The following is a 25,183-nucleotide window of genomic DNA, read 5'->3' on the forward strand; positions in this document are numbered from 1 at the left end:
CATGGCTTCCATTTTGTCAACATGCAAAGCTATCTGGACGAGGAAGTTGCTTTCGGGACTTTTCAGAAACCCATGCTTTAATAAGTCATTTTCTTTAATAATAAAAATTCTTTTGACATGTACAATTATGAAGACCGAAACTAGTTACATTCTTCAACACTCCCTTTTAACGAGGGAGGTATTCATGCTTACATACATATAAAGGTACATGGAAGATCTCAAAATGATATGAACTACAAAGAGTTCTAGCATACGCAGTGCTACAGATTAGATATCTAACCAGGGTACTCTAATCGGGTGGGACTAAGGTGTTTCCAAGCTTCAATCTCTATAGGTACCATCAGGGTTCCACTTTAACACCAACCTAGGGATCTAGGTGCGTATCCAAGGTCAGAGCTCTATGACCAACACCACCCTCTCTACTTCAGGATCTAGGCATCAACCCATAGGTCAGCCATATGTCCTCCCAAGCATCTTGTTGCCACAAGATGCTTTATCTCTCCCTATCAACTAAATCTGAAGCATCAACCAAACCAAGCATGCTTCTAAAATATTCAAACTTCTTATTTAGAAGAGATTTTGTCAATACATCAACTACTTGTTCATTCGTCAGAATATATTGTAGCTTCATGACCTCATCTTGTACCAAACTCCTAATGTAATGGTACTTCTTGTTGATATGCTTCGCCCCGACATGCAATACAGGGTCTTTAGACATCTTGATGTTGCTTTGATTATCAAAATTTATCGCTGTAGGATCTAGAGGCTTTCCAAACAAATTTGACAAGAGTTTTCCTAACCAAACAACAACTTTTCCTACTTCACATGCAACAACATATTCTGCTTCAACACTACTTAATGCAATAGGATCTTGTTTTTTACTCATCCATGAAATCATTGCAGATCCCAAACTGAAACATCCACCGATAGTGCTCCTTCCATCAGTGTCACTGCCACCCCAATCGGAATTAGTAAAACCTGTTAACCTAACTTCCTTTCCATCATACTTTAGGTAGTGATGAGTTGTACCATGTAGGTATCTCAAGTTATGCTTGGAAACTATCCAATGGTCAGGACGAGGCTCCAACTAAAATTGACTAAGAACATTTATAACAAAGCATATATCTGGTCTCGTATTCACTAGGTACATCAAAGAGCCCACCAACTTACGATAGCTTGTAGGATCGACGAGACTAGAGTCGAAGCTTCTCAACTTCTTGAGATTAGTGATCATGGGAGTGGTCATAGGCTTGGAATCCATCATACCAAACTTTTGTAACATCTTGATTATGTATTTACCTTGACCAAGATATATCTCACCGGGTTTTTGCCAAATTTCCAACCCCAAGTAGTAATGCATGAGTCCCAAATCTTTCATCTCAAATTCTATTGCCAACATTTTCTTGCATTCTAGAATTCTGCGCTCCACACCTGCAATAAAAAAATCATCCACATATAGTAGTATAATGACGGGTTCATTCTTCACTATCTTTATGTAGAGATTTGCATTGGCAGAACTTTTGACGAACCCAATCCATAAGAGATATGCATCCGTCCTTGCATACCAAGCCCTAGGAGCTTGCTTCAGGGCATATAGAGCTTTCTTGAGTTTGCAAACCCGAGTATCCCTGCTATTTATCTCAAAGCCTTCCGGTTGTTTAATATATACTTCTTCATCAATGGTTCCATTTAGAAATGTTGTTTTGACATCCATTTGATTGATATTCCATCCCATAGTAGCAGCTAGCGAAACCAAAGATCTAATAGTAGTATACCTGGCAGTAGGAGCAAATGTTTCTTCATAATATGTTCCTTCCTTTTGTGAGAAACCCCTTGCAACAAATCTGGCTTTGTATTTGTCTATGCTTCCATCAACGACATGTTTAATTTTGTAAATCCATTTGGAAGTGATAACCAAGTTGTCACTAGGTCTTGCAACGAGTTCCTAAACCCCATTCTTCATGATGGGTTGATATTCTTCTTGCATCACCTTCTTCCATTCTTCTTGATGAGCAACTTCTTCAAAGGTAGTTGGTTCTGATTTGATTAACTTCGTCATGTATTCTGCATATCTTGAATATCTCTTTGGTATTTTGTTCTCTTTGAAAGTTCCTTTAGTTGCCCCATGTCCTTTGATATCTTCAAGTGTTGCTTTTAACCAATTTGGCCTCTTCTTTTTTTCGGGAATGATTATAGGTTGAATAGGCTCACTTGGCCCTTCTTCTTCTTCTTCTTCTTGGTTTGCAGGTGCCTCGTCATGATGCTCCTCTTCTTCAAATAACGGTACATCTTCTTCATCAAATTCAATTGTTATATCCTTGGATCTTTTGTAGGCATGGTTTTCATCAAATATAACATCCCTGCTAACTTCGATTTGTCTTCCTTCCTTGATGTAAATTCTATAGGCCTTTGATGAAAGGCTATGACCAATGAAGATACCTTTAATACTTGTAGAGTATAGTTTATTTTGCTTGTCTTTTGGAACATGGATGTATGCGGGACACCCAAAATTCAGAGATGGTCTACACATGGCTTCTTCCTTATAAATGCTTCTTCCGGTGTCATATTATCAAGGATTCTATGAGCACTTCTATTTTGTATATATACTACTGCCATTGCTACTTCTCCCCACAAAAATTTTGGTAGAGCTTGATCAAATATAATAGTCCTTATGCATTCTTCAATGATTCTATTCTTCCTTTCATTTATTGCATTCTGCTTGGGGTTGTAGGGAACAATGAGCTCGCTCTTAATAATTGCTTCTTTACGATATGCAATCAATTCTTTTGAGGTGTATTCCCCTCCATTGTTGGATCTCAAAGTCTTTATCTTTATTTCAATTAAGGTCTCAACTTCGGATCTAAATTCCTTAAACTTTTCAAATACTTCATCCTTTGCCTTGAGAAGATAGAGCCATGTCTTTCTAGAGTGATCATTAATGAAGGTCACATAGTAAAGATGGCCTCCAAGAGATTTATTAGACATTGGCCCACACACATCGGAATGAATGAGGTCTAATATCTCCTTAGACCTTGTGTTACTGCTTGTAAAAGGTTTCCTAGTATTCCTTGATGTTGGGGATGCCCTTTACCATTTGACTAAGAGAGGGTATTATCTTGTAATGAATATGCCCATATATTTTATGCCAAAGTTCGATGGGGTTTATCTCCATGTGAACTAGGGCTTGAGGAGATGGTGTTATAACTCTATATAGTCTTCCTTCACGAACTCTATTAACCTTTGCCTTTCCAATACTTGAATCCTTTCCCCAAACCAAAACTTTACCATCTACAAAAGAAACCCTATATCATTTATCTTCTAAACAAGAAATGGAACGTAAATTCTTTTTCAAACTTGGGAGTCGGGACATAGAGGATGTTGTTGAGGTGTAGCTTTGCTCCACTTTCCAGCGTTAATGATGTAGATCGAAGGCCTTTAACTGCATAACTGTTGTTGTCTCCTAGCTCCATTGCATGTGATGATGGTTCCCTTGATAGAGTATGAAGTTGTCCACTTTCTCCCGTCATATGTCTTGAGGCTTCACTATCAATGATCCATGCGTTGTCATCATCAAGTGTACCTATAAGTGCAACCAAGAATCCTTCACTCTTGACTCTCCTAGTTAGATTGTAGATGATCCTTCCGATCCAGCTTCTTGCGATTTTTATGATATTGAGACCCATCTTCAAATTATTTGCCATAGAGGGAGTGACCTTTCCTTCCAAGGTTGGTTTTCCCTTCTTTAATTGATAACCAACAAAGCGATCTTCAACCTTCTTCCACCTTAGCTTTGATATCATGTTGAGAAATCAATGCTTATAGGAATTAGGGTTTGATTCCTCTTTCTTTATAATTACTTGTGAATTATGTTGGCTTCTTTTACTTCATTAGTTTATCTTTCATCAAGCAATTACCAAATTAAATGTATATGAAGTCCACAAGAACAAGAGACACAAGATGTAGGCACTCAGCTAGGGCAAAACCGTTACAAGGGGAAAACCTAGTCCAACTCTTCCACTAGTAGATTCAAATCAACATGAGACAATCCAAGACCCTTTAGACCTAGACAAAGACCTCCTCCAATCACCAAGTCAACCCTTCCTTCCAATAGATGATCCACCCCCCTTGACTTCGACTAGGAGTGAGCGTAGATGATGCCTGCCACACACTAAACCTACACACATGAAACTGAATTCTTGCAATACAACAATTAATACCAAGAGAGCTTGCTCCTATAATGGCAAGATTGTACTTGTGGTTTAACCAAGAACACACAAGTCTAAATGAAGCCTAAAACAAGAGTAAGTCTAAGAGGAACTACTAATAGTTGTAGCTCCTCCTCGCTAGGAAATAGTGCCTTTAAGCTGAGATACAAAACTAATGTAAGCAAGTGAAAAGAATCATAGAAACAAGCACATAAACATCATTGGATTAAATACACAAGGTTACCTCATAAGCTAAGGATCATCCACTACAAAAAAGACAAGAGACCTCTAAAGCCTTTTCAATACTATTGATAGCAAAAGTATTTTGACAAAGTATGCCCAAGCACATAGCTTCCAACCATGGGAAACCATGAGCCCAATGGACTTGTTTATACAATTGAAGAAGCAAATCCCAATGTAAAGAGTGATGAACAAGTGGAAAATGGATGATAATCCCAATGAGGATTCGACCTTCCAAGTGGCAAAAGGACCGATGGCAAAGTGTTGTAGGTGGCAATATAACTCTCCTTTATAGTCGGGAGAGTTCCCTCTCCAATCTCTGCGAGTATCCTTGACATCTGCGTGCTAGTTTAGTTGCCTTCCAAGTATACAATAAGTGGAGATGAGGGGGAGCAGATCCCCACACAACTTGAGCTTCAAACTAACTATCATCACGTCAAAGCAAGTGTCACACTCCTCTGTTGCATGGCCTTCTTAGACTGACGTGCATAGGATCTGTGGTAAACTCAACGTAACCCTTTGTAACTGGCTGTGAGCACCTAGGTATATGGAGGAGGTGAGTTAAGCGGAGTTAACTGGATAATTGACCAATCTCGAATTTATTCTTGTTCCCACACTTCACTTGGGACTTGGGAGATTAGTCTTTGAGACTAGCGTAGTGGGACCTTCTCTAAGGCCTTAGAGTCTAGGAAGGGCAAAATATTGGGGAGACTTTGATTGATATAAAGTGTTCAAGGTAATTCATACTTACCACTTTGCATCTCTCCCATTTAGTTATCTCCATCCTTTGGGTTGGTAGTCATTGGTCATTAGGATTGGCATCCAATATCCACATCTTTGAGTTAGGGCCTAAGAACTTAGCCTCGAAGGTTAATCCAACTAAAAGAAAGTTAAAATCATATAAAGCTACAATGAAAGAAAATGTAAAATGCAAAAGTTGGTTGAGACAAAGATTAGTGCGTGTGCAAAAATGTAGCATGAGCTCTAGCCCGTTCATTAGCCATCACACAGTTCCTCAAACTTCATCTCAAATAAAGGAATTCTTGAATGTCCCAACTTGATGAGCGAGAAATTGCTACATCTTAAAGGGTTATTGGTAAAACTTAAAACAAGCCTGGGCTCCTGAGCTATGCACCAAATAAAGACAAATCATTAAAGTAAAAGGCACACTAGAGGGGTGGAAAAAGTAGGCTGAGAATGTTGAAATATGTAACTAGGTTTGGTCTCCATAATATGAAATGTACTCTTGATTCTTGTATGTTGTAAAAAGAAAATAAAATTATTGTTATAATTGTTGTAGCATGGGTTTCATGCTCAAGGATTATTTTATTTATAGGTCAGGCACCCATTGAGTGCTTCTAGGGTTTGTCATAGAGTCAAGAAGTCAATAGAGTCATTGTCATATGAAGTAGACCCCATTGGGCATCTTGTAACATGTCAAGAGAATTATTTTTGTGTCTAAAGTGTAAAAATACCCCTCCAAGGCCAAGTCAGCCTGGATTAAGATGTCGACCTCATTAGGGCATGTTGTCCTCCTTGGAAGCCTATATATAGGAGAGAATTCAACCAAATGTGGATATTCACTCACTCACTCATGATTCAAGCGAAGAAGGAAAAGAAGGCAAATGAAGGAAGGAGGAAGAAGAAAGTATGAATTTTTGGGTTGTTTCTTTCTCTATCTCTCTCACACATGCGAAGACAAGGCTAGGCTTTTGCAGCTACAAGGTCAAAGTTTTCAAGTTGCAAAAAGAAGGTCAAAATTGGTGGAAGAAAGTTCTACTAGGTCACCTACTAGCCCTTGAAGAGGAAGCAACCCAAGTGAAGGAGCAAGGAAACCTTGGATGCTGTAATATCCCTAACACATGTGAAACATGTGAAAGCAACAACTGTTGTAGGGGCGGAAAATTTCATACCTACCGTGGAGGCCCAAATTCTATAGCTAGGGGTCGAAGTTGTGTAGCTGGAAGAGATTTGACTGGGTTTGACTTGGATAGAAGAATCACATCATCAAGAAGGTCTGGCTTGGTCTTGGTCTAGAGGTCTTGGAATTTGTCATTTGAAGAATCTATAAGAAGAGAAGAGATTTGTGGGTTTTCCTTTCAAGAGGAGAGGTTTTGGCCTTGGCTAGCAACCTACATCCTGTGTTCTTGTGTACTATTGATCTTCATGTTTTTGGTAGCTATTTAATGATAAGAATAACATAATAATAAGAAAAGAAGCTAATAATCAAGAAAAAGTAAAAATACGTCACAACTAGTTATCAAGTCTTAGAGAAATCACCCTAGTTGTAACCCTATTGATTTCTCAACATAGTATCAGAGCTAACATGTCAAGACAAGAAGAGGCAGCGCGAAGATCATCAATTGAAGAAGGATACATAAGGGTCGAGCATTAAGAGATAATCAAGAATAACTAATCCACACATCATCTTGAAGGAAGGAACTAAGGAACATCAAAGAGGACTACCCATCTCATCACAAGGATCATACCATCTAGAAGCAACAACACTTTGAAGAAGAAGAAGACCTCAAAGACCCCACCTTATTCAAAGAAGGACTCTACACTTGAAGCATTCTTGGGAAGCTCACACATTCTACAAATCATCATCCAAAAGAGCACCTCATCATCAAAAGAATCAAGGCCATCTCCCTCACATTGAAGAAAGAATCTCATCTCTAAAGAAGGGCATCTCCATTGAAGAAGAAACATTATCTTTTGAAGGAAGAAATCATCATCAAGAAGGCATCTTCAATAATCAACATCATCAAGAAGGCATCTTCAATAATCAACATCATCAAGAAGGCATCACGTTGAAGATATCATCACCAAGAAGCATCTTCACTTGACAAGTAAGTATCTTTATATTTATGTCTGAATCTACTATCAACATGACTTCATTATGCAAGGGAAGCAACAAACTGGTTAGGTCATCAAATTTCCTTGCATGGAAGAAGAGGATAGATTTGATCCTCATAGAGAATGAAGTTATTGAATATGTTAAGGGTTCAATCCCCAAACCATCTCAAGAACAATCTCAACCACTGTCAAAATGCATGAAAGGTGAAGTAAGGGCTCAAAGAATCCTCATAGAATCAATCAAGGATTCACTTATCCCTTATGTAGCAAAGCTAGAGACTTTGAAAGATATCTATGAAAAATTGGTAGAATTGTTTTATGCAAGCATTGTAGAAGTTATAACATTGGGAACTGAACTATACAAGATGAAGGTATCAAAGGAAGAAGGGGTAGCGTTGTACCTTATGAGGGTATCTCAAATAAGAAATCAACTACAAGAACTAGGAGAAATAATGTCTGATAAAGAAATGACCACCATTGTGCTCAGTGCACTAGCTGATGAATGAGGCAACTTTGTATCAAGTATCTATGGAAAGAAGGAAGCCACTCCATTTAGTGAACTTGGTCATTATGTAAGATTGATGAAACTAGATTGAAGACAAAGAGTGATGTTGGATCAAGTGAACAAACTCAAGCATATGCAACTATGGCTAGAAAGAAAGGGAAGTTTGGAAAGTTTGATCCTCAGAAAAAGAAGCTTGACATGTCAAAGATCCAATGCTATGAATGTAATGAATATGGGCACTTTAAGAGGAATTGTCCTAAACTCAAGAAGGACAACAAGAAAAGAAAAGATAGAAATGAAGCCCATATCACTAAAGAAATAGAAGAACCTGAAAATAAGAAGTCAAAGAAGGAAGAAGTGATAGACCTCCACTATTAGAAGGTCTCTCACACACTTAATCTACTTTCAAGCATATAGAAGTTAGCAGTCATGATGGAAAGCATCACAAGTATGATAGGATGCATTATAGCAGTGATTGATATGGCATCAATCATCATGATAGAAAGGAAGTAGCTCATGACATCATGGAAGGATAGTTGAAGTAGAAGTTGATATGGTTGACACATATAACTCATGGAATCTCCATTAGAAGCATAGAAGAATAATCTATGTAGCAATTTGAATAAAGAAAGTCATCTAGCTAGATAAGAAATCATCACACCTCATCATCATTAAAAGGAAGTACTTGCAGAATAAGGATCATTAAGATCCTCCATTGGAATCTTTATTAGAAGGTTCACCTCTACTTAGAAGAAGCGTCACATAGATGGTCTACATTCCACCTAGTGTGGGATCCACAGGTTAGAAGGATGATGGTATGATGATAAAAATGTGCAACATGTCAAGTTGGTTGAAGTATTTTCATCTTCAAGAAAGGAAAGGAAGTTGCTAGAAGAAAGTCTAGATGACCACATAAAGGAAGAGGTATGCATGTATTTGCTAACTTTGATAGATAGATAGACGAAGACATATCATCCATTGGTTGCAGATAGGATGGATAGAAGGATCTATCTCATGAGCATGACTGAATGAGAAGGAAATCTTCCTCTGAATGATACATAAGGATACAATATACCTTGAACTCTTCTATATGATGACATGATGGGATCAACATTGTATGACCTCATGGAGAATATGAGGTGGTTGGCAATCATGGTTTCTATGATGGAGGAACTATGTATAGAAGATCCTAAGGAAGCAATATGGGAAAAAGGTGAAAGAAGAGTTCGTGAACGATGTATCTACAAGATGAGATGGCAAATCAACATCTGGTAACTAGAAGGATTAGCTATGGCATCTCCATGGAGAAGGTGTGAAGACCTTGATAAATATGAAGGAAGAAGAGAACCTTGGCAATGTATGTTTTGGAGATGGATTCATACATGTGCAAGATGTTGATGATAGAAGCTAATAACATGACGAAAGGCCATCATAAAGAGGTAACTTTGATTTATTGTTCATTTTGATTTTTGAGAAATCATCTGGTTGGGTTGAAACAAGGCTACGAAAAGAGAGTTGTAGAAGTCACCTACAACTAGTACTCATGAGATTGGATGGAAAATCCTAAAAGAAACATGACTTGGAAGAGGTAGTTGTATGAAGAATAACTAGATGTGAACTAGAAGATCATTTTCCGATGAAGAAAAGGATGACATGACTATTGGTTCAACATTATAGTTCGTTGAAGGGAAGTGATGGAGAAAGATGGCCAAAACCCTACAAAGAAGTTTTGAAAGAAGAAGGCTCCATGATGAAGAAGTTGAAGTTCATCCATGACATGATGATGCCGAAAGGAGGAGCCCTACTAGTAGCTTAGAGCACCATGATCTCCACCGAAGAGCTGATAGCTGATGTTGGAAACAAGTCCCTAGTTAAGAGGGAGCTTGAGTATATTCCTTGTATAGGAATGATTAGATCCTCCTTGGTTGAGAGGGAGTGACAGATATGGTTCTCTACTTCATGTGTGATGCACTAGACCAGGACTAACAACCGTAAGTCTTAGTGAATGCCATGAGGGAGAGATGGACACATCATTCTTGTCTTCATGTTATGAAGAAAGAATGGAGGATTGGGTAAGCATCTGAATTCCGATACTCTTTGAGGATGTAGTAGGGCATCTAATAGGTAAGAGTAGTCGAAGAGGAAATCCCTTGAGGATGTGTTAATCCAACATAGGAGTTGTCCTAGAAGGACATATCTTGTGAATATCCCGATGGGGTATGTTCCTTAAGAGACAATGGTGATGGTGTCTATCAGTGATTGTCTCGCCAACATTGTGCTCTGATCTTGTGGAAAGATAGAGCTGTTAATCAAGGCCTTGCTATGTGACAATGTTGGTTGGTATGATGAGATGCAATGAGATAAATTGAAATACTAGCTTATAAGATGACCTACCAATTTGACTCTTCTTATGAGATCTCTTCAGTATGAGAATGTCTATGTACCATTATGAATACCGCCCTAGTTAAGAGGGAGTGTTGAAATATGTAACTAGGTTCGGTCTTCATAAAGATGAAATGTACTCTTGATTCTTGTATGTTGTAAAAAAAATGAAAATTATTATTATTATTTTTGTAGCATGGGTTTCATGCTCAAGGATTATTTTATTTATAGGTCAAGCACCCATTGAGTGCTTCTAAGGTTCGTCATAGAGTCAAGAAGTCAATAGCGTCATTGTAATATGAAGAAGACCCCATTGGGCATCTTGTAACATGTCAAACGAATTATTTTTGTGTCTAAAGTGTAAAAATACCCCTCCAAGATCAAGTCAACCTGACAGCGAAGAAGTCGGTCTCATTAGGGCATGTCGTCCTTCTTGGAAGCCTATATATAGGAGAGAATTCGACCTCCTATGGATATCCACTCACTCACTCATGATTCAAGTGAAGACGGAAAAGAAGAAAGGAAAGCGAAGGAAGGAGGAAGAAGAAAGGATAAATTTTTGGGTTGTTTCTCTCTCTATCTCTCTCACACGCGTGAAGACAAGGCTAGGGTTTTGCAGCTACAAGGTCGAAATTGGTGGAAGAAAGGTCTATTAGGTCACCTACTAGCCCTAGAGGAAGTAGCCCAAGCGAAGGAGCAAGGAAACCTTGGAAGTCCTAATATCCCTCACATGTGTGAAAGAAACAATTGCTGCAGGGGTCGAAAATTTCAGACCTACAGTGGAGGCCGAAATTTTGTAGTTGGGGGTCGAAGTTGTGTAACTGGAAGAGATTTGACTGGGTTTGACTTGGATAGAATAAGCACATCATTAAGAAGGTCTGGCTTGGTCTTGGTCTTGGTCTAGAGGTCTTGGAATTCGTCATTTGAAGAATCTATACAAAGAGAAGAGATTTATGGGTTTTCTTCTCAAGAGGAGAGGTTTTGGCCCTTACTAGCAACCTACATTCTGTGTTCTTGTGTACTATTGATATTCATGTTTTTGGTAGCTGTTTGATGATAAGAACAACATAATAATAAGAAAATTAGCTAATAATCAAGAAAAAGTAAAAATACATCACAAGCAGTTATCAAGTCTAAGAGAAATCACCCTAATTGTAGCCCTATTGATTTCTCAATAGAGAAAAGGGGTAACTCATGCCACCATGATTTCTCCCTCCTTACATCATTACACTTAGGATGTTGGAACCCCATTAGCTAGTCTCCTGGCTATGATACCTTCCTTGAAGTCTCTCCCACCCCATGACCACCTTTTTTACACACACTTATGGGTTTGATGGGATGACTTGGGAATGTCACTTCCTCTTGGGGTCTCGAAGCACCTAATAGGGTTGGTGATGTAATCTTACTTAAAGTGGTGTAACTTGTTTACAAATCCTGATCTAGTTAGACATTTGAAGGTGAGTTTTGTGTGAAGTATTTCTATGCCCTAACATTAGATATCGTCCATTGTGATGCTTTAATGTTTTGATGCCCCTAATGAAGTTGATCTCACCTGATTTTGAGAGGTTTTGTTTAGGTGATTCCACATTGCAGCAGAGATCCCTTGAGGGACATTTTGACTATTTTTAGCACCTTCCTGGGGCTACTTTGTTACCTCAGCTTGAGCAACTCTGACCTTGTGGCCCTAACGTTGCCCCAATAGAGATGAGCGTTGGGCCTTGAACAAGTTCAATATGATATTGCACCTCTTGATGAGCCTCCAGATGTTGAAACATTGAGCTTGAAAGCTTTGGCGTTGGACTTTTTGATGATGTGCCCAGATGGACCCAAGATTCCCCCAAGTTGGCCTTGACCCTATTCGAGGGACGATATCTTGTTCCAAAGTCAAGTGAAGATGGTTATCATTGAGATGATTTAGTGGGGGATAGCATGTGCCTCTTTGATTCCAACACTTGCCCTTGGAGATGCCATGTCACTCCTACATGCTTGCAAAGGGTGCTGTAGGGCATCTCTTGGATGATATCATGGTGGAGGCACCATTTGGAGATGTACACATGCACTTTGGGTCTTTGTTAGAGTGAGGAGCACTCTTGGGCTCTTGTCTTAGCCCCTTGATGCCTTATTGCCTATTTTGGGGGATAGTTATGGTGGAGGTCACTTTTCTCTTGCATGTGTGGGTTATTTTTTAGCGTTTTTTTATGTTTTAGAGCTATTTCAAGGTTGGCTTGTGATCTTTGACCTAGTTGAACGCTCAAGTAAATTTTTTAGGGGCTTTGCTTGTAAAATTAATGAAATAAGGCTTGGTTAACCTCATATAAATAGAGGGGAGCCTTATTCACTTTGATCATCATTTACTCATCACATGTCCCTCTCTTTGGAAGTGCATAGTAGCTCTTTGTCTCCTTCGACTAGGCCACAATGTGAATCTATTGTCCAAGTTTCTCTTGGAGGTGGATTTTTGCTTGAAGTTTCTTACTTGGGATCGAGTGAAGAAATTCTTGTGCATATTTTGTAAGTTCACTGCTCATCTTCTATATTTTGTATGTTATATTGTGTAAATTAGGGTTTCTACAAGTGCCATGGTTAAAATTGCTATATTTTTGTAGACATCTTGATCCTCTATGCCATGCAAAATTGTTTTCCTTGAATCATTTAAGATAACTCCTAGCTATGCATCTCTTAAATTTAAAATCTCCCTATTAAGGAAGTTGCTAGGGTTTGTAAAGCCCTCTCACCCTCTTCAACAAGACCATCCTCATTGAATTTTCCCTAGGTAACTCAATTGCCGATCTAGATTAGGGCACTATTCTGGGTGGTGGTAATCAATTCCTCTACTTTTACTATTTTCTCTCTCTTTTCCCTTAAATTCTAGATATCTAGGGTTAGGGTTAGGATTTCTTTGAAATATAGCTAAAAAGTAATTTTATTTGATATGTTGTTGCCCTCTAAGTAAGAATTGCATTAAATAATTGTCAAAAAATGGAAAATTTAGCATTTATTGCATGTTAAAAAGTCTATTTCTAGGGCTGACATCATCATTGTATTGCTGTTTTATGCATGTTTCATCCGTACAACTCAATTGTAAACCCTAAACCTTTCATATCTAATTGATAGTTTTGACCCTTTATTGATTATCATTATAAGACTTTCTTCTGGGCCCTGGCCGTTATATGACATTGCATGCCCTATTATTGAAAATTTATCAAACCCTAACTTATAACAGTCCTCTAATTTGGTTAAGTGGTATAAGGATGAAGTGCTTGTACTTTGATAAAGATTATCTTAGCCCTCCTAGCTCTTCTAGCACCCCATCCCAGTCATTATACCTCATCTATCACCTTGAACCCTTACTATTGAATATCCTTAGGTGATCCTCATATAGGGAAGCCTCTATTGTGGTTAAATACCACTAATATCTAGAGAAAGGATGCTGATGTGACAATGGTGGTCGATCTCTTATTACCATGAGGTATAGACTCCCCTAGTAAAGCTTTGCACTAGACTTGCTAGATTCTGTGGTAACAAGACTAGCTTTGCACTAGACTTGCTAGAATCTGTGGTAACAAGACTAGCTTTGCACTAGACTTGCTAGATTCTGCAGTAACAAGACTGTAACATGAACTGTCCTCTATAAAGAAACATTTCCTAAAGGCTGGAGATAAGGGAATTGTTGAAGGATCTCTGTTAGTTCCCATGAGGCATCCTTGGGCTGTGTATCCTTCCACTATATCAACAGCTCTTGTATAATGCGTTGATAGTAACGTGTCTCTCTTTTTTTGACGATGGCCTCTGGCTACAAGCAAATGGAACTTTCTTCATGCAATTTTGAAAGGCAAGTTTGAAAGGCAGAATTAGAGCCAACCACTTTCTTTAAGCAGGAGATATGAAAGATTGGATGAATTTTAGAGTGGCTAGGAAGCTCCAATTTGTGTACATTAATCATGGTATTAGAGGAAAGTAGTCATGAGGCCTCCTGAAAGGGGGCATATCGCTTAATGGTTGAATCGCTATTCATTGTGGGTTCCGTTCTTAGCTTGTCATTTTCAACATGGTGTTAGAGCTCAGTGGCTAGAGGGCATTAATGAGTGTGTGGCTTATGAGGGGTGTTTGTAGATGACAATCCACCTTTCCACAACGAACCATTAAGTGTGCTTGTCTTGAAAAGGGCATATAACTTAGTTGTAGAGCAAATTTCATTGACTGAAGGCAAGTCTGGGATTCAACATTTAGCTTGTCTTAGGGCTTAGCTTTAGTCCTTGGATCCAGGGTTGGGATTTGATAACTGTTGTTGCTTAGCGTCAAGTCCTAGGAATCTAGGATTAATTTATAAGTTGCTAGGAGGCATTAACTGAAGCATGGCTTGAGGTGGGGTGTTGGGGATCACAATCCACACTTCGAAGGAAAACTATCATGGGTGCCTAGTAGGAAAATTCCACACATCTCAATGGAAGAGTAGCTTGTTTTTTGAGGGGTAGGTATTGTGGTGGCTTGGAATTTTATAGGCATTTATGCCTATCAATTGAAATGGTGATGACGTTCTTCATCGCAGCATTTCCATTTATTAAATGTTTTTAAGGAATCACTGGCCATTAAAATTTTAATTCGATATGCCCATCCAAATTACATTTGATATGGAAGCCCACCAAGTGTCTCTCCATTGCCTATTTCTCAGCCAAAGAAGTTTATTGCGTACCAGACAAAAAGTGAGACAAAGTGGAAAAAAATAATGCAATTGTATGGGTTACAGAAGTATTCTTTAAACTATCATTGTTAATAGGTTACAGCAATATTATTAATTGTGCACTTCACTTAAATAAATAAGAGGTAAGAGAACAATTATGACAGCATTCATGATGATATATAGAATGCTGTTTAATGCTTATTCAACACACACTCTGTTTACATTATATACTTGTGAAGAGATGAAGATATTATGCACATAATACAATGATATTGCTTCCACTCATGATAACTCAATTCAAAGTGGGGGATCCTTTTATATACCTAGAGGTCCATGTCATTGTTATAAAAGTCTGAATAGGACTTGGAATCAGCTGAGGGTCAGACTGGACTCAGATAAGAATCAGCTGGCGACTTGGCTTACTAAACTATACATTACACACACACACACAGCAATGTAAATCCAATCCATGAGAGACTTTCTGCAGGGTTAGGCTTTAGGGTTCTTTTACTGTTTTTTGTTTTATTTTTCCATTTTTTGCTGTGGGCAGGTCCAGATTGGTTTAGAACAGAACTGGCTGAATCAGTTGCTCAGACTGGTTCTGTACTGAACTGGCTGGTTTGGCATGGAAATGGTTGCTGAACCAGTTCAAGGGCCAGTCCATCATCGTTTAGGATGAACCGGCCCATTCTGGTTTTGGTTTGGCTGGTTTTCAAAACACCAGTTCACATATATTATGGCCGGGAACAAAACCGTCCACCCAGCTAATTAGGACTTCCTATTGAGGAATAATTGATGTCCTTGTAATTTTGCCACCCTCACTTAACTCACGATCGACTCATTATTGACACAATATTTATTCCATCAGTCATCTGTATAAGTCAGTAAAGGTCAAAACAGACAAAAAATATATCATAATTATAAATTTGGGTGTAGCAGGTTGCCTTTGACTGCTACCTCAAAAGTTGAGTTGTCACGTAAGATAAGAAATTTTACTCCAATATTTGTCTAGGATCCTTGGATGAGTAAAATTTCTGGATGAGCCCCCCAAAGCTTGTCCTTCAATCGAAAATTATATAACTATTTGAGCACTTTTGAGTGCTCAACAAAATATCCCCCATCTATTAACTCACCAGCATACCTGGTGTGTTTGGTATTGGTTATAGGTAGCTTCCCTTCTGAGCTCAGGTGTTGTTATTACTGGACTAGCAACTGATCTGTTTGTGCCTTATTCATATATTATTTCATACTGCAAAATATTATCGTGACGTTGCATTGGTGAGAGTGTTTCTGTTAGAGACATTGTCGCTTTGGTGCCTATTCGTGAATCGTAAGTATCATATATCCCTAGATTGTTATTATCATATAACATTTTCCAATTTTTATTTCCTTTCAGCCTTTTCATTAGAATGAAAGGCTTTACAGTGGGCTATTTCCATGTTTTTTATATTATTAGTCAAGTCATTGAGTTCTCAGTTTTACAATAATTTCTATCACCTGTGTTGATATTGGTGTAGGTGATCCTGCTAAGGATGTGCTCAAGGATGCATTGCAGGACTTGATGGTTGTTTGTCAACAAGTGAGACAGACTTTTGGCAAGGCAGTTGTGACTTTCAATGCAACTCGGGGTGTGAAGGAAATGAGTACAGATTCCGATTCTTAGATAACTTAAAGTGATATTTTTTAAAGAACAATATATGTAATTGTAATATTACTCACTAGCCATGGCTATGACCGTGTTATGGTTGTAGAAGTTGCCACCACTTGTGGCTAGTAATGAACAAGATGTATTTTGTAGGCACTTAAATCTCAACAACTTCTGTTGGCTTCGATCTGGCTTTGAGAGGGTCATGAAATTCTAGAAATAACATTTTCAATTTATCATGTTAATATGGTAATATCCTTGGCTTCTGCCGTTGTTCATGATGCCTAAATCATTTGCAGACCTTCCTTTTTTTCTCTGTATTGAAAGTGCTTCATTTTAAACTCGAGATGAACATTAAAACTGGTCCAAGGAGGTTGGATATGACAAGTGGTCTGCTAGCATGGGATAAGCATCCCTTGAGGGGCAAGTCACTTAGCATGAGCACTTTTTTCAGCTTAGCTGCCCTGAGAAGGGGGTACCGTTTCATCAAAATCACCTAGGTCTTGAACTCAGTTTGAACTGGTTATTCATGCTTCCATGGGATTTGAACATTGTTGGGTGGCTGGACATGCCACTGTCCACCCCACTGAATCATGACCCATTGGCATCCTTTGTAAATCTTGATTATTCATCCCATTTGTATTCTGTCATTTCAAATCTTGATTTGAAAATGTACACGCTCTTATTATATGCATTTGACATTTTCCAGCAACCATCACTGGAATCCAGCAATGCAATTGTTGGTGAAATTGCAAAATTGCAATGTTACATTGTTTGAATCACATTTTTGAATGCATAAATAGATTCTGCATCCTTAGAAATCCCTCAGGCACTCTGATTATATAATCTCAACAATCGAAATCTGCAATTCCAGAATTTCAGGCCAGTTTTTAGGCAAAAATGGTCAGAAATATGTGCTGCATGGAAAAGGTAAAAATTGTAGAATGCTTAGGCTACACTTGTACGTTCTAGTCTGGTGACATGGCCATCTTAGACTCCAGAGGTTGGTTTATAAAGATTTTACTCTTTTAACATCAATCAATGGAAAATTGTACTCTCTCATCATAACGGCAACTGGATGGATATAAACATTTTGAAGTGGATAATCATTAATGATCCACCAAAAGCTTTGGGGGAGACATTATTGTTTTTTCTCAATTTTTTTTGGTAATATGGTCTTGAGAGTAACGTTCCCAACGATGTTATAAGAAGAATATTTCAAGTAACTTGATAGTTGGGGTCGAAAGGACATTTCTTTGGACAATGTAGATAAGATTGCACGTCTCCTCTTGCGACGTTTTGCCCTTCTTTGAATGTTTGTCATCTAAACGTTTAGCTTTTAGCTTGGTTGGGGGATTACTTTCTTGTCTTGGGAAAACACAGTCAATGGGAGCACATCCCATGGAGTGCCTTTATCCAACGTTCCTATTAGTCGGTCATCTTTGCTGTTTGCTGGTTTGACAATTCCTCGGTAATTGTTTTTAATGGTGGAAAAACAAATTAATATTTTATATATTATGATACCCTTGGTAATTGCCTTTTAAAAAACGATAATGATGTAAACCTAACTCGATCATAGCCTATTTGCCATATAGACTACCGTTACTAATTACCAATGTTCCACCAAGATTCCGGGACGAGGGGACGAGGGAGCGAGGGGGCGTGGGAGCGGCCTATGCAAAAGCTCCCCACCATTTTTTAGGAAACGTGGGGGAGCGTCAGGGTCTTAAAAACTTATAAATATAAAATATAATTTATTAATTGAGTCCACTATGACAATTTGGTTTGAATTGAAAAGCTGCAAAGCATGATCATTGATATGAATATCATTATCTAAATTTCTAATATCATATAAAATAATAAATTTAAAATTCTAATTTATAATCATACATCAATGATCATACATTATAACAAAATACAAAGACAGCAATACCACCATCTTCAGCATTCTGATAATACACAGCAAACCTCAACAATGTCGTTGTAGAAGATCACTGTAGATCTATTCTTCCTGCATCTCTGTTATCAATAAAAGATCTTAACCTCAGAATCTTAACACTTCTGTCCTCTGCAACTTCAACAATATGTTATCAAGGCAACTCTGTTCAGTTCTAGGCCAAACTGCTATAATCATTGGTGAGTTTTTCCCATCTTTACATAGTATCCATTACAAGGATATACAAAACAACAGTGTTGTGTTATGCTCGTGTGAATTCTATTGTCAATTGTATCCTTGTTGAAGAGTGACTGTTGTGCAGACTCCTGATGGCATAACAAGATGCTAATGCCTTTGTCCACTGATGCACATTTGTGTCTAGAACATTACTCATACTTCTATCATAACTCCAAAAATCTGCAATCTAAACCTGTAGCTTCCATATCTGACAATTTGACTATATGTATTACAGCTTCTGCTCCTTTACTTTGAAACTCTTGTTTAAATTCAAATTACAATGACCTCAAGGATTACTGTAACTTGATTATCCAGATACTTGTAAGACACCAGTTAGGGTTACTTAGAGAAATAAAAAATACTTCAACGTGATCGGTGTGTCTTTTAGAAAGCAAGCACTGCCACACAAAAGTTAATTTGATGCTGAACTTATTTGCCTTCTAATATTTCTTATCATCACAAATTGAATTCTTCACAAGAGGGAGCCTCTGATGTTGATCATCCATAGTGGATCTTGAAGAGCCGAGCTTTGAGAGAAGCAGAGAAGCATTGATGAGTAACCACTTCAGGGATGATCGCCTCACAGAATGTGTAGGGTAATATTGAGCAGCAACCACAGATAAATGAATTTGTTTGATTCAAACTCAGAATTTGTCTAATCAGAGGGCCGACAGTTCATAGTGATAGAAATCCTCAAGATCTGTCTTCAATTCTATCTAATATGTGCACTCCAGAATTCCTGCAAATAACCAAATCACATTACCAATGTGATAGCCATATCAAGGGTCCATTCTGCAATCTACAATGTTCCAACAGATGCCATCGAGGTTCCATGCATGGGAGTGATCAGATCTAGTAATAACAACACACACAGTGCGCGAAGGCTGTGTTTGTTGTTATTTGTTCACCCTGCCGTTTTTATAACATGAAACAACTAAATTCCAAAACCCTACGCTTAGTTTAACTGTTAATTAAAGATTAGTTTTAAGGTTAAGTTAATTAAAATCGTTTTTTTTTTTTTTGCATAAACGTGTGCCTCGCCCCCCCACGTCCCCTCACGTCCCTTTTTTCAGAAACACCCCCTCAAGAAAGGGAAATGACTCCCTGGCACATCCCCCTGAGTTTCCTCATTTTTGGGGGCGTGGGGAAACGTCCCCTACTCGTCCCCAAGTCCCTGGAGCGCGGGGGAGCGAGGAAACTAGACCCCTAGGTGGGGGGGCGAGTCCCCGTGGAACACTACTAATTACCCATTCTCATTCTCATGTTTATAGCATAGTATTGTTAGGGTATGCATTTAAACAATCATGTGATTCTCTAGCTTCCTTCACGGATTGATTAATCAAATGAAGACCTTTTTCTTTTTGTTTGTAACTTGCAAGATTAGCCTTTGGCCAAGCAATCACAGCCTACGGGTATCCTAGTGGTCAAAATCATTCGGGAATTGCATCTAGCCTAGGTCTCACCAACCCTTTGTTGAGGAACCAAGTGTAATGAAGTCTAACACCTAATTTCTCTTCTTGATAATTACTTGTGAATATTAGATGTCTTCTTATTACTTCTTATGTCTTCTTCATCAAACAATTATACAAATGTTCAATCTTTTAGGGAAATGTAGAGATAACAAAGAGCCAAGAGACGCAAAAACTAGGCTAGTAGCTAGGGAAAAACCCACAAGGGGAAAACTCAACAATCCTTTTCTTATAGAATTAGATCAAAATGAGAGATATCCAAGAACAAGACCAAGACCAAATTGCCACCAATATACCAAGTCCAACCCTCCTCCAAACTCAAAGTCGACGTTGGTCAAATTGCTCCAAATTTGGTCAAAGTTATGAAATTTGGACTTGCAACAAGGGGCTGAATTTCATCTTGCAACTACCTCAGAATTTCCAACCTCTTTCACAAAAAATCAGACCTCCACAAGTGCGAGATGCAGTAGATCAAAAATTCGGTCAACAAGGAATATTCTTCCATGCTTTGACTTGCTTTGTCTCCTTTGACTCAGCTTCCTCCTTCGCTTGGTTCAGAAAATGCTTATTGTGATGATGGGTGAATGTGCTCCAAGTAGGTCGAACTATCTCTTATATATATAATTGTCCATGAGGGTCGAATAGGTGTCACTTTGGAGGGCCATGTCGACTTGTCCAAGGAGAGCTGACTTGGTCATCTTGTGGACTAATGACTCAAAATAAAATTCAAATTCCTTTTTCTTACAATTGTCCACAAACAGGACATGATTCAAATAATTTTTCTTTTGACTCATAATAAATTCTTTTTGACTCTAAGCACGAAGAACACGCGTTGACAAAAATATAAATATAATACATCATCAATGATATATTTACATTATGAAGACTGAACCTAGTTACAACTTCAACACCCCCTCTTAACTAGGGAGGTATTCATAATGACTCAATAGGATAATCTCAAGTTGAAATATTAAGATAAGAAAGGATCTAGATTGATTAGCATCATTATAAACATCATCATCACCAATATTGTCAAACTACCAAGGCCTTGACAGTGAGTTCTATTTCTCCACTAGATCAGAGCACAATGCTAGCAGGCATTCAATAGGATACCACACAACCACCTCTCCAAGGCACATACTACACCTAGGTTCATCAAAGTATGTCCTCCACAAGACCATTTCCTAATTCGTTGTCACAATACTTGACACAAGGAAATGTCAGTCCTTCGGACCATTCTTATACCAGATCATTGTGTATGACTTACAACTATTAGTCCTGGTCACAATACATGTCTCAAGAATGTTGGTCCATGATGCTTATCCAATCTACCAATCTCCCTATTTGTGTTCATGTACTTAATTTACGTTTGTTAGTCTTGGCCACAATACATGACACATGGAGAACAAGGTGTCCATCCTCACTCCCTCTCAATTTGGGAGGAGATATCCACAAGCCCAAGCTTGTCTTGAAAATGCTCATGCTTTCCCTTAGGAAGGGACTTCGTCAATACATTAGCTACTTGTTTGTCAACAGAGATATATTGTAGCTTCACGACTCCATCTTGCATCATGCCACAAATCATAATGTGCTTTGATCTTTTGGGTTCGCTGACAATCTTCGTACAACTTTGATCAATACAAAATATCATGATCGAATTCAACATGTCATCAAACATTTATGGAGCCAAACTGCTTGACCACTAATTGTACAAAGCTTCCATGTCTTCTTCCTTCATAGTGCAATAAAGTCTTGCTTCATGTTTTACCAAGAAACCATACCAAATCTTGAGTAGAACCAACCATCACTTGTAGTATCTCTACTCATCATCAACACTGCCAACCTAATCGACGTGTCCTTGGATCAAATGTATTAGGGAAGCAATAAGCTACCGGTACAATGATGGATCAACAATATCATAACTCTCCACTTCTTGCTAAATGGTGTTGTCATAGGACCATAATATGTCCTCCTATCGTCTAGAGGATCTTGGTTACAAGCTTCTCTTAGTTTTTTGTCAAACCTCAAGTAGTGGTGTATCATTTCAAGATATGTCAGATTCCACTTTCAGCGCCCTCTAAAGATGGATATCTCTAACTCATGAATTCTTTTTTAATCATTCAATTTGATTCTAAAGTACATGGTCTTCTTTGATCTTGAGATTCCTTTTTTGTGTCTTCCAACTAATGCAAGTGCCTTATTATGAACTTCTTCCTTTTACTGGGAGAACCTTTCCAAGACTTTCTTCCATGCTGCCATCTAATGCTCATTATTAATTTTTTTAATGTATACTTCAAACTGCTTGCTTCTCCTGGAGAGTATGCTTTGCTATGTCCTTCTAATTGTTCTATCTACTTGTCAAAGTCTAGTCATATAAGAAAAGTATGCTTTCTGAAATGCTCTATACTAGCAATTGTAGTATTATTGGCTCATTCTATGATGTATAAGGTCATATCTGCTTCATTGGATTTGAAGTGAATGTTAACTCTTTATGGTTGGAGGAATCTCTATTATGTTGCAAGTTAGATATTGACTTCTACTGATAGACTTCTTGACTAATTTCCCCCTTTCAAAGTCTTGATTTCCATCCTGTTAGCTTCCTTACTTCTTAGAGAAAAAATGTTAGCTTCCTCTAGATTTGCATGATGAAATACAAGTCTTTCTACATTATGTGGGAACATCTTTGGTCTTCTTCTTATGCACCTGAATGTTTCTTCTAGAGTTCTGTGATGGATTCTATGTAGACAATGGTCAAGGAGGCTTCTCTTCATAAGAACTTTGGAACATACTTCAATGAATTGATTCTTTCTTTTAACTACTTCATTATAGATGACTATGAGCTCCCTCTTAATTTCGATCTCCTTGAAAAGACTTATAAGCTTATACAATTCACGAATCCCAATAATCTTCTATGCTATTCCCCATAAATTATATAATTGTCTTGCCATCAACAAATACTATTCTATCTGTCATCTTCTAAACAAGAAATAGAAATCAAACTTGACTGCAAACTTGGTACAAAAGTAGATTGTAGAGCTATGTACACCTGCCATATTCTTCATTAACTTTAATAGTAGAGATCCTTGTTGTCTTCGACCTTGGGTTTCTTCAAAGCTTCTTCATCTTTAGCTATTAATGCTTCATGTCTTTCCTTCCTCTTATTATTCTTAGGGTTCTTGGGACAATCTCTCTTGAAATGTCCATATTCATGACAACCATAACATTGAACTTTGGACATATCCTTATTTCTATGAGACTTGTTGCCATTATTTTTGTGTTGAGATCCAAAATTTCCAAACTTCTTTCTCAATCTAGCTGCAAAAGCTTGAGAGTCTTCATTATTAGGTTGAGTATCATTTTTAGCCTTCAATCTTGATTCCTCTAGAACACATGAAGCCCATAATTCTTCAAAGGTCAGAGTTTCCTTTCTAGCATAGATACCTCCTGCAAAACCATCCCAAGCTGGAGGTAGAGCATTGATTACAAAAGTGATCAATTTAGAGTCATATGGTTTCACCAAGCCCTTGAAGTTGATCTTTGATTTTTGATATCTTCATAAAGTATGAAGCCATGTTCTCTTCTTTTGACATCCTTGTTCCATAGAGTTGATTCCTTAGAGATATCTTTTGACTGGTTGTGTTGATGGAGTATAATTTCACCAATGTATCATAGACTTCCTTGGATGTAGACAAATATGAAACAAAAGAAATGAGATGATCTTTGATGGACTCAAAGAGAATCCTTTGAGCTCTAATTTCTCCCTTATTGTATTTGGCCACTTCTTGAGCATTGTTTTTATTTGGTATTGGAACATTGCCTTCAACAAATTGCATGACTTCATTTTCTTTAAGGACTAAATCAATCCTCTTCTTCCAAGCTTTGAAATTGGATGCTCCATCAAGTTTGTTGCCTTCCTTGCAGATAGATGCCATTTGATTTGGAGTATTAGACATATAGAATAGATTAGTACTTCCTTGAGAGAGCTAGAGTTGTTACAAGGGTGTCTTCAAGTATGCCAAGTTGTGATCTTCAAGCTTCATTCCTCCACCTTAGCTCTGATACCATGCTGGGAAACTAAGTGTAATGAAGTCTAACACTTAATTTCTCTTGTTGATAATTAGTTGTGAATATTAGATTTCTTATTACTTCTTATGCTTTCTTTATCAAACAATTATACAAATGTTCAATCTTTCAGGAAAATGTAGAGGTCACAAAGAAACAAGAGACACCAAAATTACATTGGTAGCCAGGGCAAAACCCGCAAGGGGAAACCCAACAATCCTCTTATAGAATTGGATCAAAATGAGAGATATCTACGACCAAGACCAAATTTCCACCAAGATACTAAGTCCAAACCTCCAAGTCACCTCCAAAGTCAAAGTCAACGTTGGTCAAATTGCTCCAAATCTGGGCAAAGTTTTGAAATTTAGACTTTCAACAAGGGGCTGAATTTTGGCCTGCAACTACCTTAGAATTTTTGGCATCTTTTATAGAAGATCAGACCTCTGCATGTGCAAGCTGCAGTGGATCATAAATTTGGTCAAGGAATATTCTTCTATGCTTTGACTTGCTTTCTCTCCTTTGAATCGGTTTCCTCTCTCCTTTGCTTGGTTCAACAAATGCTTCTTGTGATGGTGTGTGAATGTGCTCCAAGTAGGTCGAACTGTCTCTTATACATATAGTTGTTCAAGAGGGTCGAATAAGTGTCACTTTGGAAGGCCACACCGACTTGGTCATCTTGTGGACTAATGACTCAAAATAAAATTGAAATTCCTTTTTCTTACAAATGTCCAAATGGGACATGACTCAAATAATTTTTCTTTTGACTCGTAATAAATTCTTTTTGACTTTAAGCATGAAGACCATGTTTTGACAAAAATATTATTATAATAAATACATCAATGATAAATTTATGTTATGAAGATTGAACCTAGTTACAACTTCAACACCCTTAACGCGGGAGGAGTTTTTGTACCTACAGGGTTTTGAACCGACGACGTTCACACAAGGAGTGCCTTAACATAACA

The 25,183-nt window shown here is 38.0% G+C and overlaps 1 protein-coding gene across 2 annotated transcripts in view; it reads left to right on the forward strand.

Moving 5' to 3' along the window:
* RPC14 (RNApolymerase 14 kDa subunit) overlaps nt 1–16,803 on the forward strand; it is a 171,599-nt gene extending 154,796 nt beyond the window's left edge. For both annotated transcript variants that reach the window (XM_089439707.1, XM_089439706.1), the window contains one exon: nt 16,387–16,803. In XM_089439707.1, the coding sequence (XP_089295833.1) occupies nt 16,387–16,532 (146 nt within the window). In that variant the 3' untranslated portion in view covers nt 16,533–16,803. The remainder of the gene's footprint in view (nt 1–16,386) is intronic.
* The last annotated feature ends 8,380 nt before the right edge of the window (nt 16,804–25,183 follow it).

Source organism: Pinus tabuliformis, chromosome 9 (genome assembly GCF_031772625.1).
Source record: "Pinus tabuliformis cultivar Carrire ecotype Pingquan chromosome 9, CPIR1, whole genome shotgun sequence".
Taxonomy (NCBI): Eukaryota; Viridiplantae; Streptophyta; class Pinopsida; order Pinales; family Pinaceae; genus Pinus; species Pinus tabuliformis.